We start from the raw sequence: 25,038 nt of genomic DNA on the forward strand, positions 1-25,038 counted from the left end.
TGGTTATAAACACAGGAAGGATTCCAAAGTCCTAATCAGAAATCAGTAGAAAAAAACGAAGACGCATCTGCTACAGACACACGGATGCAGGCGCGATGACATCCAGTAAAATCGAACTCCCTGGTGAAGTGAAGACCGACGCCGATGCCGCTGCGCTCATGGCATCTCTCCAGCTGATGCCCTCGCCGGTGCCCAACGCGGATATCAAGTACACTAAGGTCTGTGAAACAACTTAAACTTTTACTCCGAGTCACATATTATGTTCAATGTATCATGTCTCTTCTCGTATGCAGAATATTTCCCCCCCCCCCCAAAAAAAGGTATTTGTCTGTAGATGATAGATAGCGCACACATTTCAAAGTGTGGAACTGCCCAATTTAGGCAATGTCTTTGCCCACAGTACAGGTGATTGAGTCAGGTTTAAAATGTTCATTCAAGTTCTGGATTTACCGTCGTAAAATTTGTTTCAGATCTTTGCTCACATTCATTGCTCAACTCATAGCATAGGATATAGCTCATCAACATGTGGCGTACAGTCTGAGTGAAACTTCTAAAAGTTATCACATACGGCCACATCGAGCGTCATCTCCAAGGCATGTTTGAATGTTTAACAGTGTTGCCAACATAATTATATTGCACAGGTGGTTTTTATTTCACTTTTATATTCACCATGACTCAAATAGTCTGTGTGTCATCTGCAGTGGCTACAATGAATAGTATTTATCACAGGTGACAGCAGTCATTTAGTAAAGGTCAGCATTTTTTCAGATAGGATGTTGTCGTTATGCAATTCTGTCCAGATAGAGTAAACGTCCCGTAACCTGCCGTTATGTGATTGATAATAATCGCATGTTATTAACTATTTATTGATTAGAAACATGATTCCCAGGTATCTTATATCACTTGCATAACATCTGAAATTCATTCACACCTGTAATTTCAAAAGACGGTTGAATTAGAAATATTCACTTTGTAAGATATTTTTGTTGTTGCAAAAATCCATGGTTTGGTCTGATATACATTTTATAGCCATATTATAATATTTTATGTTAAGTGTGCTTTTTTCGTTTCAAAATATGTATTTAAACTAATTTTATTCAACCTCCTCATAAAATGAGGAGGGTTTTGGTTTCTTTGCCTGCTGTAAGAAGCAATTTAACTGGTTTCAGAACGCCTTAGGCATGTTGTAAATTCTATTAATTTCACTGTGATTCAGAATAAGTTATTAGATTCACGGAATGAATTGCACTCTTGGTGCTGTAGTCCATTATTGTCCTTAGAAGTCCGCATGACTCTTCTGACCTCATGCAAAATTACGCAAGAACATCAATGAAATGTGAAGACCTATTTCAATCACAAGTCTAATATTTCCTACATATTTTATTTTTTATGTGTACTCTATAGCCTATAAATTGTATTTGAATGGTATTTGAATTTATTTATGTGCGGTTACACTTGTGGTTGGTTATTATGGGCTCTGTGGGCGTTTAATTAGGCCTACACAGCAATAGCAGGAATCAGACTCCAAGGGGTTCCTCTGAAAGTGTCATATTTTTGGTAATTGTTGTTTACACATTTAGGCTTTACATTAATGTGAATAATGTAGGCCCTGTGATGTCAGTATAAGCTATTTCTAAACTCCCCTTTATTTAATGCTGGTATATATGTAATCAAATCACTAGGACCTGACTGTAGAGTCACCATCCAAACATGTATAATATGTGGATGTTTGTCTGTTTCCTGAAGCATGGTCGCTTCTGCAGTTTGAAATCCAATGCTTTTATTGCCATGAGTGTGAGTAAAGGGCACTTCTTATTGAGGAGAGCTCCATAACAGCGCAATATGTAAGTACAGTGTTATAATCAGTGTTAGCCTCACACCTCGTTGTTGTAAGTTCAAAGGGCACTTCGCCGAGGCAACAAGCAACTTACAGTGGTCTACTCGCCATAAGAGGAGAGCTGGTTTAGTATGCCTGCCTTATGTGCACAGTCATGCTATCAGCTCTCCTTCCCTCTCTCTACCTCTCTCATGCTTAGTATTATTTAAAAGAATGCACGCAAAGGGTGGAATGTATAGAAGAACCTTTAGGGAGCGCAGGCCTTGGTGAATTAACCCCCAGGAATTTGAATCATCCAGTCCCTGTTGGTTTGGTGGACATGGGGGGCAGGAGATCACTGATTTATGGCCACCCCTGACGCAGGCGCTCCTCTCCTCACACCCTGTTCATGTTCTATCCACCCCACCGCCTGCCTGCCAGGGGGAGAATGAACACTGCAAGCAGAGTCTATAGCTAGGAGAGAGCTGGCCTTCTGGACTGTGGGCGCATGCTCTCTGTGTAGCCCTATGCATTCTTCCACTCCTTGTAGGCTAGTTGTGTGATGTGCCTCTGCCTTTTGCAGCCAGACGTCCAGTAGAGAGTTGAAAATGAACTTGCTTGTAACGCAGCTCCTTACACTCCGGGTTAGAATTGTTTCCTTGGTCTCACATGAGTTTGAGCATGTTGATGTTTTTTCTACGTACTGTAAAACATGATCATTGATAAGTGAATATGAATACACTTTGAGATAGTCACCATGACTGGGCATGCATTTTTTTCAGTCAACAGTTTTGTTTTACACATGAAGGTTACCAATAGTGTGTTCCTGAAGATATGCCCATAGTATGTTTAGCACCAACAGTGACTGTAGAGAGGTGTGAGATAGAGAGGTGTCATCGCCATAGACGTTTTGCCCCTTGTCCCTTTCACTGAGCCATGAACTGTTTGCCGTCAAAGAGACATTTGTGTGAACGTGTCAGTTAAGCTATCTCCCTCCCTGCGTGGGATTGTGCAGATCAGTGAGACTTTGCAAGGTCTGCTCAGGTCTCCCTTTGCTTTGTTATAAAAAAAAATCTCACTTTTTCACACCCCCGCTCTCCTGTAGCTACAGCCGTAAAAAGAGGGTGCTCGGGTCTCGGTTCCTCCATCCACCCTACCCCCACTTCACCATAGCTTGTGGCCTGAAACCAGCTGGGTAGTAAGACACTAAGCTAGTATAAAAACATAGCACTTGAATGGTCACAGGAGAGTCGGCTTTAGAGCTCTCCGTCTGTGAGGTAGTCCGCAGGGTTGATAGCGCCACGACGGAAGCCATAAATTAGCCTACCCTGATGGGCATTTATTGATGATTTTAGCTTTTTGCAAAGCAGGGAGAGAGAGGAGAAGGATAAACTGTGTGGTGTATAGTTAATGAATGGAGACAGAGCCAGTGTTCTCAGGGTTTTAGTGAGTGATTTCTCTGGCCCGGGTGGCTTCTCACACCGCTCAATGATTAGGAGTCGTTAAACCAGACACCTAGAAGAATAAATCTTTAGAGATGGAGGGAAGGAGCATTTCTGGCACATTCTCCTTCAAGTTGTTGAGAGAGACACCTGGAAATGCAAAGTTGAGTTGACAAAATGTGCTTGAATTGATACTTAGTGTGTATGACACTGAATAGTGTTTGAACGGCCAAGGTATAGACATTTTTTCTGTCATTGTTTACTATAAAACTGTTATGCAGGGATTCCTCATTGACAGCAGGACAGAAGTAACTGAAGTTAATGGTAACTGGAGTCACTGTAGCACGGTTGTAGTTTAGTGTACTAATACAGATGTAGGATCTTGATTTGAGAAAATAATCCTGCAGCAACAGGAGATGTGAAATATTATGTGGATTATAATTCATGGACATTTTTGTAGGGGTTGATACATTTTTCGTAAGGGAAAATCAAGTCGAACATTTCAAAGTGGATATTACAAACATCAGAAGCCTTTCAAAACCTCAAATACACCACAAGTTTGACATTTCCTGCATTGCAGTTCTCCAGCAACAGGGTGCTCAAATTAAGATCCTACACCTGTAAACATACATAGACTGTGGGGAATGAGGACTGTAAATCAGTGAATCCTGGCAGAGGAATTTGGACCGTAATCCAAATAGGGTTTAATTTTCAACTGTGTCAAATGCAGTGAGAACAGGAAGAGCTATGCATATGCAACCTTCACCATGTTCAAACATACCAGACTTTAACTAGACGGAGTTGCCTTGCTCATTACATAGCTTCCCAATATAAATAATGGCTTTTATTTTCCAGATTGGCTTAAGTTAACTCATTGTGCAATTGCTGACACTTTTGGCCCTAATAGGAACCTATAACCTGTCTATTGAAGCGAGGAAGAGTTTTGTAAACTAATCTGTGAGGAGAAGTCCAGTCAGTCAGTCAGTGTGGATGAATGGAAGAGGCCCCATCAATCCGTCACTGATTGAGATAGTACAGATGAAGGCTGGGGCTCCCCAATGCTAGGTGCTGTCCACTGGGCTGTAAATTATGGGCCTGTCTCACAGTGTGGGTCAGTGCCCTGCCTTGCCAAAGCCTGACCTGCACTTCTGGAGTTTTTCACTTCAAAACCACCATCTTACTGCGATGAACATCAAACAAACCCCAAGGTAGAGGATACTGGGAGCCTGAATGATTTATCACAACTAGCACAGCGAGTGTTCTCTTTTTCTTCTTCTCGCTCTCACTCCGATTCCCTCTCTTTCTCGTTTCACACTCTCCCCCCTTCTTTCTCTCAGACGCACAGTCACAAACGCAGTTATACACATCCCTGGTTGTGACAGGGTGAGCTTGCGGTACCATGAATATGTCCGTCGGTGTGAAATGGCTGTTTGTGCAGTGAGTGTAAATTATCGTCTGAGCAGAGGCGTCAACATCGCGTCGCCTGTCTCTTAATCACTCTTTAAGGAAGTCCGGTGACAGGGAGGTTATCCCATTAACTTCTATACCTTAAGTCTTCAGGCCGGTTGACATGGAACGGGTAAATCCTTATGGTGTCATTGTGAAAAACTGCTGGCTCCATAAATCCTCTGATATCCATAAAAAACTGTCCCCTCTAGAGAGGCTTAGATACACAGAGAGCAGAAGTCTGCCAGACATGAAGTCATAGTCACCAGGCCCCAGTCACCCCTTATCACTAGTGGATCACTGTAGTTATATTCTACCCAGATTACATTTATTTGTGTTATTTCTCCCACTGACAGAATGTAGTGGAAGCATAGAATATTAGATTCTTACATCAATGTAATAATTTGATAATTTGAACCCTTAGAAAAGTATGGTTAAGTCTTTCAGTCTTAAAGGCTTATGCTCTTTATGAACATCTGGGATTTGATATCCACAATATTATTTTATGAAATTAGGCTATTTCTTTAACACAGATATTTATTTAATTAGGATAAATGTTATGTTTGAAATCTGCACAGATGATACAGCTGATTGAAAGACAAACTCAGTGTACCTCAGTGAAAGTGTCAATCTCAGACTCTGTAGACATTGGCACCACATGGCTGCTTAGAAGAGGCTGTGCTGCCCAACTTCAACTCCCGCATGTTCCATCCATTTGAACAAATGACAATTCATATTCAAACACAGTTTCCTATTGAATTTCTATTTCTCGCGTTAAGGAGTGAGGGGGAACAGATTCAACTTTCTCACCACACACACAGTCAAGACAAAGATGTTTGCCAGTCGGTGACAGCGGGGTCGTCCCCTCCACACCCAGGAGAGCAGGGTGGCATTGTCTCTGGGTGTGTGAATGGAAAACATGAAAGTTCTTTGGTGTCAGGAGGACTGGGGAAAAAACACCAACTGGGCTCCAGTTTCACATGCCCTCCCCTCGCTTGTAACAGTAGTAATTATAAATGTATTGAAACAGATCCAGAAAACAGAACGGAAATAGAGGTCCTGTGATAGGAAAGGATATGAAACTTCCTGTGCAGACGAAAGCTGCAGGTGCCCTGATCGGGATCCGTCTGGCTGTGGAATCTTGGCCTGTTGTGTATAAACATATATGTGTTTTTTACTCTCTCCTGCCTCCCGAAAATGGACGAGAAATGAGTCCCATTAAATATTCCTTAAGCGTGTGAGCCATGAGAAGACGCTAGAGGCTAAACAGATGTTTTGCTGGCTGCTGTGAGGACTTTGGCATCCCCTGCCTGCCCTCACTCCCTAGTGCAGTTGTGTAGCAGCCTCCAGAGAGAGCACAGTGGCAGATGAGAAATGGATCAGCAGGACTGCGCCTTGAATTCACTGAACTGACGGAACATTACTCTTTAGTTTCTCAATGTCTGCTGATTGCACATGTATTCCCAGGGGACTCCCCAATATATCTACCTTTTGCTTGGTCGAGATGATAACCACCTAGTCCCATTGCATTGAGAGCATGTTGTAGATAAGCAGAGCATATTTTCATGTTGAAATGTTGTGCCCTTTATAGTGAATAATAGAGCCACGCTGACGTGATCAGAAACTTGTATTCTGTAGCCCTTATGTTCATCGTGGGCTTCAGGCGCGCATGTCTCATCATTTCATCAGCCAAACAGACAAGGACTGTCAGCACTGTGAGATTGACAGTTTTAACAGAAAAACATGGGGGTTGCTAAATGTTTGCAGCTGTCCTGTGGCCCATGCATAAAGTGTTGACCTATCTGCAGACTGTCCAGTTCCCATCCACGCCAGGCAGCTCTCTCTCTCTGTGTTGTAGGAGGATCAGATGTCACGGCTGCACTGGGAGCACAAACTCTGCCAACTTTCTGTAATACCAAAATGGCCTGCGTGTTTACCAAATAATAAGAAACCACACAGCTTGAAGCAGTTCCTTGTAAACACAAATCGATTGATTTCATTCAGTGTAAAGGTTCTATGCATTTTTAGCAGTTGTCTTCATGTTGGTGTACTGTGAGAGGGTCTGGATCCCACCACTTGTTTTCTTTCCTAGTTGCACAATACACACAACATATAGCTTTCCTATGTCAGTTATCATCTTAAAACAGGCTTTGGGACTGACATACAGTACCAGTCAAAAGTTTGGACACACCTACTCATTCTAGGATTTTTCTTTATTTTGACTATTTTCTACATTGTAGAATAATAGTGAATACATCAAAACTATGAAATAACATATAAGGAATCATGTAGTAACCAAAAAAGTGTTAAACAAATCAAAATATATTTTAGAATTTAGATTCTTTAAAGTAGGCACCCTTTGCATTGATGACAGCTTTGCACACTCTTGGCATTCTCTCAACCAGCTTCACCTGGAATGCTTTTCCAATAGTCTTAAAGGAGTTCCCACATATGCTGAGCACTTGTTGGCTGCTTTTCCTTCACTGTGCGGTCCAACTCATCCCAAACCATCTCAATTGGGTTGAGGTCGGGTGATTGTGGAGGCCAGATCATCTGATGCAGCACTCCATGACTCTCCTTCTTGATCAAATAGCCCTTACACAGCCTGGAGGTGTGTTGGGTCATTGTCCTGTTGAAAAACACATGATAGTCCCACTAAGCGCAAACCAGATGGGATGGAGTATCGCTGCAGAATGCTGTGGTAGCCATGCTGGCTAAGTGTGCCTTGACAGTGTCACGAGTAAAACACCCCCCACCATCACACCTCTTCCTCCATGCTTCACGGTGGGAACCACACATGCGGAGATCATCCGTTCACCTACTCTGCGTCTCACAAAGACACTGCGGTTGAAACCAAAAATCTCAAATTTGGATTCATCAGTCCAAAGGACAGATTTCCACCGGTCTAATGTCCATTGCTCGTGTTTCTTGGCCAAAGCAAGTGTCTTTTTCTTATTGGTGTCCTTTAGTAGCAGTTTCTTTGCAGCAAATTGACCATGAAGGCCTGATTCACTGTCTCCTCTGAACAGTTGATGTTGAGATGTGTGTGTTACTTGAACTCTGCGAAGCATTTCTTTGGGCTGCAATTTCTGAGGCTGGTAATTCTGCAGCAGAGGTAACTCTGGGTCTTCCTTTCCTGTGGCAGTCCTCATGAGAGCCAGTTTCATCATAGCACTTGATGTTTTTTTGCGACTGCACTTGAAGAAACTTTCAAAGTTCTTGAAATGTTCCATATTGACTGACCTTCATGTCTTCAAGTAGTGATGAACTGTCATTTCTCTTTACTTATCTGAGCTATTCTTGCCGTAATGTGGACTTGGTCTTTTACAAAACAGGGCTATCTTCTGTATATTACCCGTACCTTGTCACAACACAACTGATTGGCTCAAAGAAATTCCACAAATTAACTTTTAACAAGGCACACCTGTTAATTTAAATGCATTCCAGGTGACTATCTCATGAATCAGGTTGAGTAAATGCCAAGAGTGTGCAAAGCTGTCATCAAGGCAAAAGATGGCTACTCTGAATAATCTAAAATCTAAAATATATTTTGATTTGTTTAAAAATTTTTTCCTTACTACATGATTCCATATGTGTTATTTCATAGTTTTGATGTCTTCACTATTATTCTACAATGTAGAAAATAGTAAAACTTTTGACTAGTACTGTAGCAGTTATTTTATTCAATTTGCTAGACTTGATTAGGGCTAAGACATGGTCAATTTATTTATAATGGCTCATTATCAAATGCAGTGAGTACTTATATGGGAATAATGATTTCTATACAAATGAAACCGCCATGTGTGGTGAGAGCAAGGACACCACGGGGGGATGGGAAACCAAAAAGAAAACACATCATTTCAAAATTTGCACTTTTGCACTTGAGTTTCCATCTTTGTTTTTTTCCCCTTCGTTTCTAAATGAACCTAAAAGCAATTTTAAGAAACGTTGAGAGTTGATTTAGTGTGCAGCCTTGTCGTCTTAATCAACTCTCTGAATGGGACGAGACAAAAGTCTAACAGCCCCCTGAGCCCCGAGAGGGCCGAGCCAAACGGTGGCTGATGGTTGTCCTTTTCTAGCCATGATTTAGATGGCGGCCTGGTCCACTGTTCCCCTGTTTTATCCCCTCTCCTTCGGCGGTGCCTTGTGAGAGGGGTTACGCCGTGCATAAAGCTACCCATGGACTGCATTCTTGCTCAGACTGTCGGGGCTGTCAGGGGGCTCCCCTGATTTAGGGCGTTCCACTACAGTGGCCCCTATAAATTTTAAAACTAATTCCGTGCTCTATAGGGCTTTCTGTTTTTGTAGCAGGCCCTCAGCTCCTCGTCGTCACTGACACTTTTATGAAGTGCTCTTAATGAGAGTCAGATTAAAGGTGGCCCCCGATGGAAGGCGTCTGAGAACACTTAGTTTGGATGGGCTGGGAGAGAACTCACTGAGAAGGCTGAGCTGTGGCCGGGAGAGAGCCCACTAATAAAGACTGGGTTGTGGATGGGGGAGAGCCCACTGGGGGCCTGTGTTGATTCTGCTGTCTGAAATGGCCGTGGGCCCACTTTGTGTGCTGTGCTTAGATGTGTTGGACGAGGACCCTCAGCGGGCCTGTTTCTATCTGTTGTGTGTGTGAGGAAGCGTTCAGGGCAGGCTAATGCAGATTCATTGAAGTGGTATACAAGGCTGTATGGTATGGCCCACAGAGTGGTACAGGCAGATACCGAACACCTAAAACACTCAAACATGAGTTATTCATGTGCAAGGTTCTTCTTGTAAAGCAGCCAACTGTAGGAGAGAGTAAGTGGAAGGGAGTGAGAGTGATGTCTGTGTGCTGAGTCTTCAATGGTTTCCAAGCGCGCTGGCATTTTATACCTGCCCTAAAGTAAACACTCCTCACAGTTTACAGCCAATTAAATTGTACTTAAGCCTCTAAGTTTACGTTGGTAACCATGTTGGAGAGCTAGAGAGGCCTGGGCCAGCGGGACACTTGAACCCTGCTTTCAGTTCTGCTCTCAGTGTATCTTTTCTCCCTCTCAAATAAAAGTATGGTAAGAGCAGATGTGTATACAGGAGGATTGAAGCCAGCAGATGTTTTCTTAACACCCCATCTATCAGACAGACTGACATCAATTAAAAACAGTGTCTGAGGAGGCGCTGTGATAGACCAAAACATGTCAATAAGCCAACGGGACTGAGACATCTTCTATTTACCTTACTCTTACATAAGACATCCGTCACATTTGTATGATCAAATCACACCACTTTGTTAGGGGTCTTTTTTTTAAAAAGCTCACATGACTGTTATTAAACATATTCTCTCAGGCAAATTCCTTGAGATATGTCCCATTTCTGTTATTTGTCTAAACATTTATTTTTCTTTGGGTCTTTATCGAGCTTGAAAAGAGTCCGTTTGGAATCCCAGGTGGTTGTTTAACGGACGGCTTGCTTTAACGCATCTCAGAAACCAAGTGTGGCCCGTGTTTTATGATCTCATAAACGAGCAGCGATGTTGTGAAACGTGTGTCTCTCTCTCTGTGTGTGTGTATGTGTATGTGTGTGTGTGTGTGTGCGCACGTACGTGTGTGTGTGTGAGAGATTGAGGGGGTGTCTAGTGTCTGATAGGGATTTATCTCTCCCCCACCTCTTTGTCTGGATGTTGGAGTACTCCCCAGAGAGCCATGCCGGGCAGGCAGAAATCTCTGTCCACATTTCCACAGATTCTTCCCTTTACCTCCTTCCCTCCCTCCCTCCCTCCCTCCCTCCCTCCCTGCCTGCCTGCCTGCCTGCCTGCCTCCCTCCCTCCCTTACACAAAAACTGAGACGCACTGGAAGGAACCAGGCTCACTCTCACTAGACTTTTTTATCAGGAACTACAATTAGTTACTGAATAGATTATTGGTTTATTTGCACCACAGTAAGAAAACAATAAATTTTTATTGAATAATATAACACACAATGCAATGATTCACTTTGGACATCAACCTTCCAATTATGCTCCCTCTCAAACTGATCCCAATAATCTAATCATAAAACACATCATGTTTTTTAACAGTACATTTCTTATTTGATCAGATAAATACTTCTGTCTTGATTGAGAATTTGTGTGTTGAGAAAACTGCACAAGTAAAATGTTATACCAGGGCCCCCTCTTTAGAGCAGGAATGGCTGAATAGTGTCTGGAGAGAAACAGAGCTGCTCCTAGAACCAGATTTTCCCTCTCACATGGGCCTCTCCATCCTGTGTACTGAACGCTGCATCTTTTCTCCCTGCAGATTTTCATCAACAATGAGTGGCAAGACTCTGTGAGCGGAAAGACCTTCCCAGTCTACAACCCCGCCAGCGGAGAGCAGATCTGTGAGGTCCAAGAAGCAGAGAAGGTATTGTAGAAAATAATAACAAATCTGTAGTTTCTGCATTCCCATATCTTATATTTTCAGAAATGAAAACACAGGTATTTTCCCTTGGAGTGCTTGAGGATTAGATGTTTGTTATACAGAGCTACGCTTGGGTTTCCCACATGTGTTTCCTACCACCTCTGCCCTGGCATCCCCTCCTTCATGCATTGTCCATGTGTGAGTTATGTGTCCAAAAAATAAGGAAAGCAAACGGGTTGGGAGTTTAGTCTAATGTGGTTTGGTTCTCTGGCTCGACTGTTCCTCCTCTCCTTTCCTAAATCAGCACCTCTGTGTGGAATAACTGAAGCAGAACAAGCCTTAAACATGCTAATGGAAGATCCATTAAGTATCATTCGGAATAGACAGACACATTTTATTTGTCTCAGTGGAGGTGGAGAAACACCTGTTAACTGGATAAGGTTCTATCATTAAACCGCATACTGGATACGGTTTCTCTGTTTCTCTACCTCAGGCTGATTCAATCATTAAACTGTTTCTCTTCTACAGGCTGATGTGGACAAGGCGGTGCAGGCGGCCCGGCTGGCCTTCACCCTTGGTTCAGTGTGGCGGAGGATGGATGCGTCAGAAAGGGGTAGACTGCTGGCTAAACTGGCTGACCTGGTGGAGAGGGACAGTGCCTATCTAGCAGTGAGTCTACCACAGTGCTCAAAGTCCAGATCCTGGACTTCTTCGTTTTAGCAACATGCTCAAAGAAACATACACTATACAGTGCCTTAGGAACATTTTCAGATCCCTTAACTTTTTTTCACATTTTGCTACGTTACAGCCTTATTCTAAAATTGATTATTCTAACCCTAACCCTAACCCTAAATAAATAAAAAATCCTTAGCAATCTACACACAATACCCTATAATGACAAAGCAGAAACAGGTTTTGAGGACTTTTGCTAATTTAAAAAATAATAATAATTTATATATATTTACATAAGTATTCAGACCCTTTGCTATGAGACTCGAAATTGAACTCAGGTGAATCCTGTTTCCATTGATCATCCTTGAGATGTTTCTACAACTTGATTGGAGTTAACCAGTGGTAAATTCAATTGATTGGACATGATTTGGAAAAGCACACACCTGTCTATATAAGGTCCCACAGTTGACAGTGCATGTCAGAGCAAAAACCAAGCCATAAGGTCAAAGAAATTGTCCGTACAGCTCCGTGACAGAATTTTGTCGAGGCTCAGATCTGGGGAAGGGTACCAAAACATTTCTGTAGCATTGAAGGTCCCCAAGAACACAGTGGCCTCCATCATTCTTAATTAGAAGAAGTTTGGAAGCACCAAGACTCTTCCTAGAGCTGGCCACCTGGCCAAACTGAGCAATTACATTTACATTTTAGTCATTTAGCAGACGCTCTTATCCAGAGCATGAGTGCATACATTTTTTATTTTTTTCCCCCTTACTGGTCCCCCATGGGAATCAAACCCACAACCCTGGTGTTGCAAACACCATGCTCTACCAATTGAGCCACATGGGACCTTTGTCAGCAATTACAGCCTCGTGCCTTCTTGGGTATGACGCTACAAGCTTGGCACACCTTTATTTGGGGAGAAGGGCCTTGGTCAGGGAGGTGACCAAGAACCCGATGGTCATTCTGACAGAGCTCTAGAGTTCCTCTGTGGAGATTGGAGAACCTCTGAATGTCCTTGAGTAGCCCAGCCAGAGCCCGGACTTGAATCCAATCGAACATCTCTGGAGAGACCTGAAAATAGCTGTGCAGCAACACTCCCCATCCAACCTGACAGAGCTTGAGAGGATCTGCAGAGAAGAATGGGAGAAACTCCCCAAATAAAGGTGTGCCAAGCTTGTAGCGTCATACCCAAGAAGACTCGAGGCTGTAATTGCTGACAAAGGTGCTTCAACAAAGTACTGAGTAAAGGGTCTGAATATTTATGTAAATTTGCAAAAATTTCTAAAAACCTGTTTTTGCTTTGACATTATGGGGTATTGTGTGTAGATTACAGAATACGGCTGTAACCTAACAAAATGTGGAAAAAGTCAAGGGGTCTGAATACTTTCCGAAGGCACTGTATATACAAAGTATGTGGACACCCCTTCAAATTAGTGGCTTCGGCTATTTCAGTCACACCCATTGCTGACAGTTGTATAAAATCGAGCACACAGTCATGCAATCTCCATAGAGAAACATTGGCAGTAGAATGGCCTTACTGAAGAGCTCAGTGACTTTCAACGTGGCACCGTCATAGGATGCCACCTTTCCAACAAGTCAGTTCGTCAACTTTCTTCCCTGCTAGAGCTACCGCAGTCAACTGTAGGTGCTGTTATTGTGAAATGGAAACCTCTAAAAGCAACAACGGCTCAGCTGCGAAGTCGTAGGCCACACAAGCTCATAGAACGTGACCGCTGAGTGCTGAAGCGTGTAGCGAGTAAAAATCGTCAGTTCTCGTTTGCAACACTCACTACCGAGTTCCAAACTGCCTCTGGAAGCAACGTCAACACAATAACTGTTCGTCGGGAACTTCATGAAATGGGTTTCCATGGCCAAGCAGCCGCACACAAGCTTAAGATCACCATGCGCAATGCCTAGTGTCTGCTGGAGTGGTGTAAAGCTCACCGCCATTGGACTCTGGAGCAGTGGAAATGCGTTCTCCGGAGTGATGAATCAAGCTTCACCATCTGGCAGTCCAACGGACAAATCTGGGTTTGGCAGATGCCAGGAGAATGCTACCTGCCCGAATGCGTAGTGCCAAATGTAACATTTGGTGGAGGAGGAATAATGGTCTAGGGTTGTTTTTCATGGTTCAGGCTAAGCCCCTTAGTTCCATTGAAGGGAAGTATTAACTCTACAGCATACAATGAGATTCTACATGATTCTGTGTTTCCAACTTGGTGGCAACAGTTTGGGGAAGGCTCTTCCTGTTTCAGTATGACAATGCCCCCCGTGCACAAAGCGAGGTCCATACAGAAATACTTTGTCAAGATTAGTGTGGAAGAACTTGACTGACCTGCACAGAGTCCTGACCTCAACCCCATCGAACACCTTTGGGATGAATTGGAACTCTGACTGCGAGCCAGGCTGAATAGTCCAACACCCAACCTCACTAATGCTCTTGTGGCTGAATGGAAGCAAGTCCCGGCAGCAATGCTCCAACATCTAGTGGCAAGCCTTCCACGAAGAGTGGATGCTGTTATAGCAGCAAAAGGGGGAGCAACTCCATATTAATGGCCATGTAATGTACCACGGAAGATCAGAGAAGGATCTTTATAATACCAGACCCCCTTAAAATATAAATGTGTCAATTTGTTACTGTAAATAATAATACTAATAATAACTTGTATCTTTTAGGCACCTTTCCAGACATCCTATGTCACTTTACATTAACATAGATGTTTTCAATTTAAAGCATATGCTTCCAATAATTAATGTTTTAAAAAAAGATTTAAAACAAACGTATTGTGAAAGAGAGATGTCAAAACAAGGCACTGTTTTAAAAGATGCCGGAGAAAAGCACTACGTTTTTGCCCATGTGGTTATAATAGTGTTAAATCAACCTAATAACCCTAAGATTTAAAGGATGATTTATAACTTATAGGCACTGTAGCATGATGTTATTTCAGTATCACGTTTCCCCCCGGAGATAATGTTAAGACCCACTGTTTCTTGGAAAAAACAAAAAGACAAAGATTGTGTTTTAATATATATTTCTCTCCAGACTATAGAGTCCATGGACAGTGGGAAGCCTTTCCTGCCCACCCTGTTTGTGGACCTCCAGGGAACCATAAAGACGCTCAGATACTATGCTGGATACGCAGACAAGATCCATGGAACGTCCATTCCAATGGGTAAGTCCATTCCAACTCAGGCTTCCTGACTGTGGGTTATGTAGCGAAAAGCACATTGAATTCATATTCTCTTCAATTTCAACGAACTAGAACCCAGGCAGAATGTTACAGGTCAGAGGTATGTGGTAGATGCCAGTACCAGGTGAAGATTACTAGTTAGCTAGCAGCAGATAAGCGGAGCACCAGGCTTCTCTCTGGGGGCCTGCGGGACGGGAGATGAGCTGCACTGAGGGCACAGAGGTGATGTGAGGGTAAACATGGCTGCTCCCTGGCCAGTTGTAAATCTGAGCCTTAATGGTCGCCCTCCTGTTGAGACTGCCACCAGTGGAGCCCAGTGACAGGACTAAAGAGCGAGGGCCGCTGGCTGTTCTGGCTAATTTAGCCGTTTGAAAACGGCGCGATGGGGAGTCTATAGGAGTTAGGACAGCCACTCCGCAGCTCTGTCATAGAGCAGCCATTAGCTGGGTGAGGAGTTGGGTAGGTTGGGGTGGTGTTGGGGTAGAAGTTGGTTCTCAGGGACCCACCTGAGGACAAGATGGGGTCTGCTCATTGAGGGCCTGGCATTAGGGAGTCTATATAAGTCATCCACACTCTTTTAACAGGCATGTTAAGTCATTGTTTAGTAGCCAAGAACACAGAGGACCTAAGAAAACAGTACTAGTACTGACAACCTCCTGAGATTAGCACTGTGGTCTGGTCGCTCTTCAAGCCCCTCCTGTGTTTCTTCACCAAACCCAGCCAGTCCTCAGCTTGTTCAGAATTTGGCTTGAGCACTATTCCAATGTGCAGCAGTGTTACAGAACAAACAAACAGACCTGTTTCTGTGGCCTGGATGATGTTGAGATGTCAGCGATGTTCTTATCTTGGCCACCAGGGAAGATGAAGCACTTGGCCAGTCCACCCTTGGGCCTTAGTTCCAGGTCCAAGCTCCTCCTCCTCCTCCTCTCTGGAGCAATGTTTCATCAGCTGAGGCCTTAGTTCCAGGTCCAAGCTCCTCCTCCTCCTCCTCTCTGGAGCAATGTTTCATCAGCTGAGGCCTTAGTTCCAGGTCCAAGCTCCTCCTCCTCCTCCTCTCTGGAGCAATGTTTCATCAGCTGAGGCCTTAGTTCCAGGTCCAAGCTCCTCCTCCTCCTCCTCTCTGGAGCAATGTTTCATCAGCTGAGGCCTTAGTTCCAGGTCCAAGCTCCTCCTCCTCCTCTCTGGAGCAATGTTTCATCAGCTGAGGCCTTAGTTCCAGGTCCAAGCTCCTCCTCCTCCTCCTCTCTGGAGCAATGTTTCATCAGCTGAGGCCTTAGCCATCCTGTTCTCATGAACATCACATAACTCTATTGTAATAAACACTGTTCCGTTTTCTACCACTCAATAGCGATTGTTATTACTACTGTTGTAGGGAACGAATAAACATGGCACACCCTCAACATGTATCTTCCTTTACTCTGGTAATGTAAGAGGAATGAAACTACCCTTCCAACTTAATACCCACTGCTTTCTTCTGACTTTAAACAGAGTCACACGTATCATTTTGCTCAATGTAGTGTAACAAAAGAATGGTACTGTGTGATGTATTGCCTTTTTAGATCAAGATGAATTGTGTTGGTAAAAAGCACAACAAGGACACCTGGTGTTTTGATGTGTCATCCGGTCACTGCTCTGCTAATGTCTCATACATGCTCACCTCCCAAACCCAGCTAGAGCAGAGGATAGTAACGAGCCTTGTTCTTGTGTGTTCCTCTACAGATGGAGACTATCTTACGTTCACTAGACTCGAGCCCATAGGAGTGTGTGGACAGATCATCCCTGTGAGTGTGCCAGTTTGTTTTCTATTCAGATGGCTAGTCTCAGAGGACAAATCAAACAGTCACTCTCCCACATCTGCAAAGCTTCCCACTCAATATGAAGAGAGAGGTGGATAGAAGGAAAGGTGTTGGGATGGTGGTGGTTGTGAGGTCTGGGACAGAGTCAACCCCTTTGTTAAAACATATTGTGCAGGTTCCTGGAGGTCTCTGACGTGCTTATCAGTGAGTGTATATTTGGGTAAATCTGTTGGCAGCCTGAGAAAGAGACTGTGTCAGGTCAGTATAAGCTCAGAGAGAGAGAGAGGGGAGGAGGAAGGGGGAGAGAGAGAAAGAGGGGGGGCACTATGAAAGAGACAAGGGATAGGAGGACAGAAGTAAGAACAGAGCATTGATTGTGCAAGAGCTTGAGGAAGCGTGTGTGGGTCTGTGCTGAGGCCTACTGGGGTTCAGTGTAAAGTAGAAATAACACCAGCCTGTGTAGTACCATGACACGCTCTAAGTACTGCACATGTGTTGCAATTTCCTTGTTTTCTCAGTGATGTGGGAAGAGAATAGATAGGGCGAGAGAACATTTCCTGTCATGACTATGTTGGGCAAGTGAAAGTGAGAGTCTATGAGTGAGTAAGCGACGGAATGTGTGGGAGAGCAGGGAGAGCAGTGCCGAGTTATTGAGTATGAGTGAGCGCCCTTTGTCAAGAGTCTGATGTCCTGTGTATGTGGGGGGTGTTTGTGTCTACAGTGGAACTTCCCACTGATGATGACTGCGTGGAAGCTAGGTCCAGCACTGGCCTGTGGGAACACAGTGGTCCTGAAGCCTGCTGAGCAGACTCCCCTCACCTGCCTGTACATCGGATCTCTGGTCAAAGAGGTATAGTACAGCACAATCACCACAGTAACCCAATCCTTAGAGCCTCTTTATCCACATCCTCCATGTCTTCTCTCTGTGTTCGGCCTCTCCCCTTCACTGATACAGTGTGTCTCTCTCGCCTCTTGTCTTTTTGATGTTCTGTCCATTCTCTCTGGTCTGCTGGTAGGGAGGTTGGGTTGGGTCCGGATTCCCCCACACTGCCTGTGGTTTTGCTTGGCTCTCCTGTCCTCTCCTCTAAAGCTTGTTTCCTCTCATATTGTTTTGACAGGCCGGGTTTCCACCGGGAGTCGTCAATATTTTGCCAGGATTCGGGCCAACGGCAGGAGCTGCGATTGCTTCGCACATGGGCATAGACAAAGTGGCTTTCACAGGATCAACTGAGGTAATTTCCCTGAACAAAACGATTGACGGATAATCCACTGTCCCTATTGCTTTCTTTAGTGACACAGTGACCAACATGTGCAGAGCAGCAGAGATGCAGGGCTGTGTAATTAGGGGACATTGGCTTCCTGTATTGAAGTCTAAATGACAAACAAACGGGGTCTTACATAAGCTGCGTGCCCTGTCATTACTTCTCACCACAGGGGGATCAGAGGTGAGCAGTCTGCTGCTGGACTTTAACACACACACAGACACACTAATGTACACATACACACACACACACACACATCTACACTGTACACATACACACACACACACAGACACACTAATGTACACATACACAAACACACACACAACTACACTGTACACATACACACACACACACACACACACACACACATCTACACTGTACACACACACACACACACACACACACACACACACACACACACACACACACACACACACACACACACACACACACACACACACACACACACACCATAGACATACTGTACATATACTGACATACATAGACCAGTCACAGACAAACTGGTTCATAAGTGTCCCAGCCAGTGTAATGACAACCTGCTACTGTACCTTACAGACATTGAGTTCTCTATCAGGTCCCTGGAAAAACAGCCTCCTTCATAGTGGAAAAATGTTGATGGAAAACTAGGAATGATCAAGGCCACACCGTGTTAGGCAGTGAGCATTAGGAGATGTTGTGGTTGGATTGCATTCCTCCGTCTTGTGTGATCAGTCAGAATGACAGCCAATTCCATTCATGTAGATCATTTTATAAACATCTGTTATTGCTAACCACAAATGTACCCCCTCAGGCAGTAAGAGCACGTACAGTAATCTTAACATAATTATGAAGCGCCATAAATCGACGGATTTTATATGTTTTGAAATGACCTGCGTATATTTCACGTGTATCTGTCGTAAATGAAACAGGGTTTTGTAGTGTTTAGAGAAGCCCTAGAGTTTATAGTGTCTTTGCTTTGACTCTGGGGATCTGTTTGGAGAGAAAGGGAGGAGAGTGACTGTTTGTGTGTGGTATTCAGCACCCACCAACACTGCTATGCATGTGCAGACATAATAGATTGCTCTTGGTGATAAGGGGACAAACAGAAACACTGTAACCAAAGCAAACTCACATACTATGGAGAAAAATATTTATTTCAATTGTGTGGTTGAATCAAATCCAGGCCTTTATTGAGAATATAAGGGATTTGTACATTTGTAAAAAAAATTTTTACATCAATGTTGCAACATCTCTGTCAAGCACTGTAAGGATGACAAAGACCCAGATGTCCAAATCATCTGAACGGTTATTAATGAGAACCTGAATGCAGTAATAAAGTTAATGAGAGTGAATCGGGTTTCAATTGATCCTCAGAGTCCATTCATGCAGCCCGAACTTAAGTCATTTAATCATTTGATCAATGCTCCATTACCTAACCAATGAACATCCACAGGGCTTTGTCCACCATCACTTTACATGCTACCAGGCAGCACACACATACTAGCCTTCCTCTTTCTTTTTTACCATCGGCGGTTACAGAACATTTCCCAAAAAAGTGGCCAGTTGTCTTTAACGGCTTTCTCTGTTGTTTCCTGTGATCTGGAGTCAATTACAGAGTGGATGAAGCGCTGCTGTGAGAGAATGTAGATGCCCAGACTGTGAGTCACCCTGGGTTTCAGTCACACCGGGCGAGAGGGGACAGTGGACACAGCATCCTCTGAGAGGCTGGAGGGGGTAGAGGGGTGGATGGGTAGAGGCTTGTAGGGGGGTGTGTTTTCAGGTGGCCATTGCGTCAGTGGTGCCTCATCCTTGTACTCACACACACACAGGGCTGTGACTCTCCACAGTAGCGGCCCAAGTGGGAGCAAGCCCAGCGTCTCTCCTTTACACTTGAGTGAATGCACGCTAACGTCATGTTAGTCAGCACCCCTTGAGCCCCGCCATCAAAGACAGCGACAGCCAGGACAGCTTTAGAGAGCGTTCTGCCTGCCTGCTGCCTGCCTGCCAGAGGAAGGTTTGTCCTGCTGTCCCTATCACACAACTGCTCTACCACTCCAAGCAGAACACTCAGCAGGCTGCCCTGCTCATTTCCTAACACAGAATAACGCAGTCTGGCAATATTGGGAAAGGGAGACATTCCAGTGCTAAACATTGTTCGTGCGAAGAGATGAAGCATCATTCTTTTCCACGGGGGGGGGGGGGGGGGGTGGTGGTGGTGGTGTCTCAGAAGGGTTTTTTCTTCCTCCCTTGACTCCCTCTATCTTCTCCCAGCGCTTCTCACTATCTCCTGGAAAATAAAATCATGTGTGTCAGTGACTCCTGGGTGGACAGGAAGTGTGCTTGTTGGTTTATGGTTATGAATGCTGCTCGCTCTCTTTCTCAGGCTTGTCTCTATGTAATAAGGGTATATCTCATCTCATGGTGTTGAGAAATAATGTTGGGGTCAATACAATACATCAGTATAATAAGAGCAGCTGGGCAGACTCAAATACTCACAAGGGATTCACTTTCACTGAGAGCTCACGCCATGCATTACTAGAGAACCACTGTTTTTACACGTCTCCACTGTGTGAGTCTGGAGGGAGACGGGAAAGGGCTGTGGAATTCAGCAGTATTTGGATAATGGTGAGAGCAGCACTTTTGATGAGGGGGAAATTGTGAACAGAGAAGTCGAAAGGAAAGCTCTTGCTGCTATTTGATAAACACTCCCAACTCCTCAGATCATCCTCAACATTCAGCGCTGCCAGCCAGGGCAGTGTAGGCCCACGTCGCACCAAACAGGCACCACTTTACAACTTTTCACAGTTAGGTACTTCAATGTGCCACAAGCCCAGGCTGCTGCTGCCACCCACACAACCTGTGGTTGCTTCTTCCTGCGCTTGATTAAACAAGAGATGCTGTTCGCTGCTGAAACATCACTTTATTTTCCTGCTGAAGCCTCCCAGAAACTGTAATAGATATTTTGGCTGTGTGTTTGGCACACTCGTGTTTCAGCGGACCCAGTGGTGCGTCCCTTGTTTTGGGCCTAACCAACCTGCTAAGCTATTTAATGGCTGCCTCCATTTAGTGATCCGGCCACAGGTCTGCTTGTGTCTGCGTGAGTAAACTAAACCCAAGCCCTGTTTCCTCCCCAGGTCGGCAAGCTGATCCAAGAAGCAGCTGGGAAGAGTAATTTGAAGAGAGTAACGCTGGAGCTAGGAGGAAAGAATCCCAACATTATTTTTGCAGACGCTGATTGTAAGTTTGATGACACTGTTTTATTAGTTCCTCCCGTTTCCCCATAGGTGGTCGTCCAGATGGACGTAGGGGTTCCCTATGTGGCATCGCCTGATTTGAAAATGGGGTCGCGAGAGAAACGATTATATAAAATATGCGCTAGATTGGGGTTGTAATAAACAGAGCCGTTTCAGTTTTTTTTCCTACAAATTTGGCTCTATCTTTTGAACCTTTTAAGCTGCCAGAAAATATTATGAGCCCATCACTGTTTGCCTCTACAATGCCCACAAGCCGTGCAGGACTCATTAGAATAGAGTGGACAAAACCAGGCAATAAATCAGACTGGGAGGAAAAGAACATCATCAATGATGATGTTCTTCTCTACACAGAAGATCATACAAAATGAATGCCTGATGATCTTCTGAACTTTTCAATATCTTTCTAATGCATTTCAGTAACTTTAAACCATACTTCCTTCAGATTGAAATACTGTCAAAAGCACTGTCAGACTGATTTGTCACATGACTTTTTTTTTACATGGTGGGGTCGCGAAAATATTTTGATATCAAAATGGGGTCGCAGGACAAAAAAGTTTTGGAACCCCTGCCTTAAAGACATTGTCTTGATAGAGGGTCGAGGGGGAATATCTACAATGTTTTGTCCAATAATTTAGTCTGACATGCAAAATGAGACAGCGGATATGTCCACATGGAGTGAGAGCTCTGGCATCTTCAAAAGCTTCCGCTGGGCTTCACAGGGCTGTGAAAACCAATGGATGGATGGCTCTCATGTTAGCTCTAAGTGTCTCACAGAACTGGGGATGCCGGGGCTTTCAAATGCTTTCAGCAGCCGCGAGAGGGGCTCCCCAAGGCCCGTAAATCAGGGGAATGGAACCTGCCGCGGCCGCCTGCATCAGCCCGAGACCCATAAATCACTGGGCTCCGTTAACCCCTTGCGTGCCACGGCAGGGGCCTGTCTCTCAGGTGTCAGATAGCAAATGCACAGCACAGAGAATAGCTGGACAGTGGTAGAAAACATTCTGACCATGATTGGAAAATACATTTTGTGCATTTGTAGTGTATGTGCCTTAATGATATTCACTTTTAATTCATGTAATTTATAAGAACCATATGGAATTTAGTCAACATTTTTCAATATGTTGTAATATTCTACCACATACCGCTAAAATGAACTGTATACTGAGCCCCTCTCTTCCTCTTCATCCTCTTCCTCAGTGGATCTAGCTGTGGAGCAGGCCCACCAGGGAGTGTTCTTCAATGCAGGCCAGTGCTGCACTGCAGGCTCTCGTATCTTCGTAGAAGAGCCCATCTATGAGGAGTTTGTGCGCAGGAGTGTGGAGAGGGCCAAGAGGAGGACAGTAGGAAGCCCCTTCGATCCCACCACGGAGCAGGGTCCACAGGTGAGGATAGAGGGCCATAGAACCCTGCAAGGAGGGAGGAGTCAAACAATACCCTCTATGACAAAACATATCAGCTATCGACTCAATATGTGCATGACCAAATATAATGTATTTTATTTACTGTATGTTAAATATACTCCTTTGGCTTTCCTTCTTATTTCCTCCTCTCCTCTCCTCTCCTCTCCTCTCCTCTCCTCTCCTCTCCTCTCCTCTCCTCTCCTCTCCTCTCCTCTCCTCTCCTCTCCTCTCCTCTCCTCTCCTCTCCTCTCCTCTCCTCTCCTCTCCTCTCTCTTAATCCAGATCAGCCAGGAGCAGCAGAGCCGCGTGCTGGAGTTTATTCAAAGTGGCATCAGTGAGGGAGCCAGGCTGGAATGTGGAGGCAAAGCCCTGGGCCTGAAAGGATTCTTCATCGAGCCCACTGTTTTCTCCAATGTCAAGGATGACATGCGCATCGCAAAAGAGGAGGTACTGACTGGTACACTGAATGACTGATACAAAGTATGACTAAAACTGCCAGTATGACTGAAACACAGTATGACTTTCCATGCCCTATGATTTTTTACGGAAGGTGGTTTCCAAATAAGTTCAAATGTCTATTAATGGCCTCGCCCCCCACATACTTAATGGTGTGACTAAGCAAGCATGTCATCATGGAATGTTTCAACATGTCATCTTACACACTACAGATCTTTGGACCAGTTCAGCAGATCATGAAGTTCAAGACTATTGATGAGGTGATTGAAAGGGCCAACAACACAGAGTACGGCCTGGTGGCAGCTGTGTTCACCAGCGATATCACCAAAGCCATGACCATCTCCACAGCCATGCAGGCTGGCACCGTCTGGTAAGACCCTCTCATCATCATAACTATCTATGTGTCCCAGGTTAACCCCATAGATCGTAGAAAAGGTTGACTCATATTACTGTAGCTTTTTAAACGATAGCTCATACAGTATTCAACTCCACTCCACTCAGCATGCTCTTCATTTAACCAGTCTTGACAGCATTACCATTCAACATGATTATTAAACAATGCAGAAGACTCAAAAGCTGATGTTTGATGTATGTTTTGTCTATTTAGGATAAACTGTTTCAATGCCCTGAGCACGCAGTGTCCATTTGGAGGATATAAAATGTCTGGCAACGGGCGTGAATTGTAAGTATTATTTTCTGGTTCCTAGCCCACTGTCTGAAAGTGTGTGACTAAAGCCAAGCAAGTATTCATGTAAACTGTGTGTTTACAATAGAGAAAAGTTTGGTTGCAAAATATTCCAAAATGAACCTTTGTACACAATAATCTTTCTACAGTTCATTAGAAATCTGTTTCAACTGACATTGTGTGTGTTTGTTTGCAGGGGGGATTGTGGCCTGAAGGAATACTCAGAGGTGAAGACCATCACCATAAAGATCTCAGCCAAGAACTCCTAAAGCCACTACACCACACGTAGTGGAGGAGGACTTCCTCTGAGGCGCACCACTGACCGTCTGGGTGTCTGTCTGTGGTGGTAAAACACACTGATCATCCCAACCAGCCATGAACATGGGCAACTAACTCTATTGGCTGTGAAAACTCCCTGCCCACTCTTCTCCCTCACCTCCCATGGGCAGTCCTCACATCAACATCAGCTGTCTCCATCAGCCCGGTGTCCACTGGCAGTCTCAAGTTCACACCAAACCTCTACTCCACCTACTGCCATCACCCACCTCCTCCACTAACCACACTAAAGCACTCGGAGAGACGATGGGAGAGGCTACTCTGTTCACGTCCCCCCCAAAACCCCCCTAACCCCCAGGAGTTGGACACTCACAGACTTAAGCACCACACCGCCATCCCTGCTTTGCCCCATGTCAGCTAATCATTGTAGCATGTTGGGAGGCAGTGTGGTCGTGTTGTGGGGTATCATTGTCAAACCTCATACTGTATGTTATTATGTGTCATTGCTTTGATTTGCCAGGTAACATTCATGGAAGCATATCAGCTCATTCTAAGACCACTGAAGCTCTCAACCTCAGAAATGAATGGATGAGTCCATTGAAACTGTTAATTAGAATTTTTAATTGTTAATATCTAATTGTTCATGTTTTTATTTGAAATTTTACCACTTAACACTGTATGTCAACGTATGACCAATGTAAACGTGAAAACAAAAATGGTTAACCTCTTAAAAGCATTTTAGTCATACCTGCTAAGAAGAGGAGTAATGTATTTTAATCATAATGTAAGTTTCTTATTGATGTCCATTTATGTTCATGTTTATACAATTATGTACTATGAAATTATAAGATATAAAAATGGACCATAGCTTTTTTAGTAAATTTTTTTTTTTTCTCTCAAAAACCTGGCTCGGCTGTGTTTGTTTCATTGCCATGGGAAGTAATATATTGTGCAGTCACTTGCATCAAAGCTCAGTT

The 25,038-nt window shown here is 44.2% G+C and overlaps 1 protein-coding gene across 1 annotated transcript; it reads left to right on the forward strand.

Moving 5' to 3' along the window:
- LOC106587345 (retinal dehydrogenase 2) lies at window positions 1–24,328 on the forward strand. The gene is made up of 13 exons (XM_014175666.3): window positions 1–218; window positions 10,968–11,072; window positions 11,598–11,738; window positions 14,785–14,914; window positions 16,652–16,713; window positions 17,450–17,578; window positions 17,847–17,960; window positions 21,125–21,227; window positions 22,442–22,626; window positions 22,927–23,091; window positions 23,313–23,470; window positions 23,708–23,782; window positions 23,982–24,328. The coding sequence occupies exons 1-13, from the start codon at window positions 96–98 to the stop codon at window positions 24,052–24,054; spliced, it is 1,563 nt and encodes a 520-aa protein (XP_014031141.1). The 5' UTR covers window positions 1–95; the 3' UTR covers window positions 24,055–24,328.
- Window positions 24,329–25,038: the final 710 nt, after the last annotated feature.

This window comes from Salmo salar, chromosome 26, assembly GCF_965601325.2.
Source record: "Salmo salar chromosome 26, fSalSal1, whole genome shotgun sequence".
NCBI lineage: Eukaryota > Metazoa > Chordata > Actinopteri > Salmoniformes > Salmonidae > Salmo > Salmo salar.

Bases quoted from the DNA above. Each gene is read 5' to 3' on its own strand.
- LOC106587345 (XM_014175666.3), top strand. From the start codon at position 96: ATGACATCCAGTAAAATCGAACTCCCTGGTGAAGTGAAGACCGACGCC. The intron at 17,961-21,124 runs GTAATTTCCCTG...TTTCCTCCCCAG, and splicing joins CTTTCACAGGATCAACTGAG to GTCGGCAAGCTGATCCAAGA. The intron at 22,627-22,926 runs GTGAGGATAGAG...CTCTTAATCCAG, and splicing joins CCACGGAGCAGGGTCCACAG to ATCAGCCAGGAGCAGCAGAG.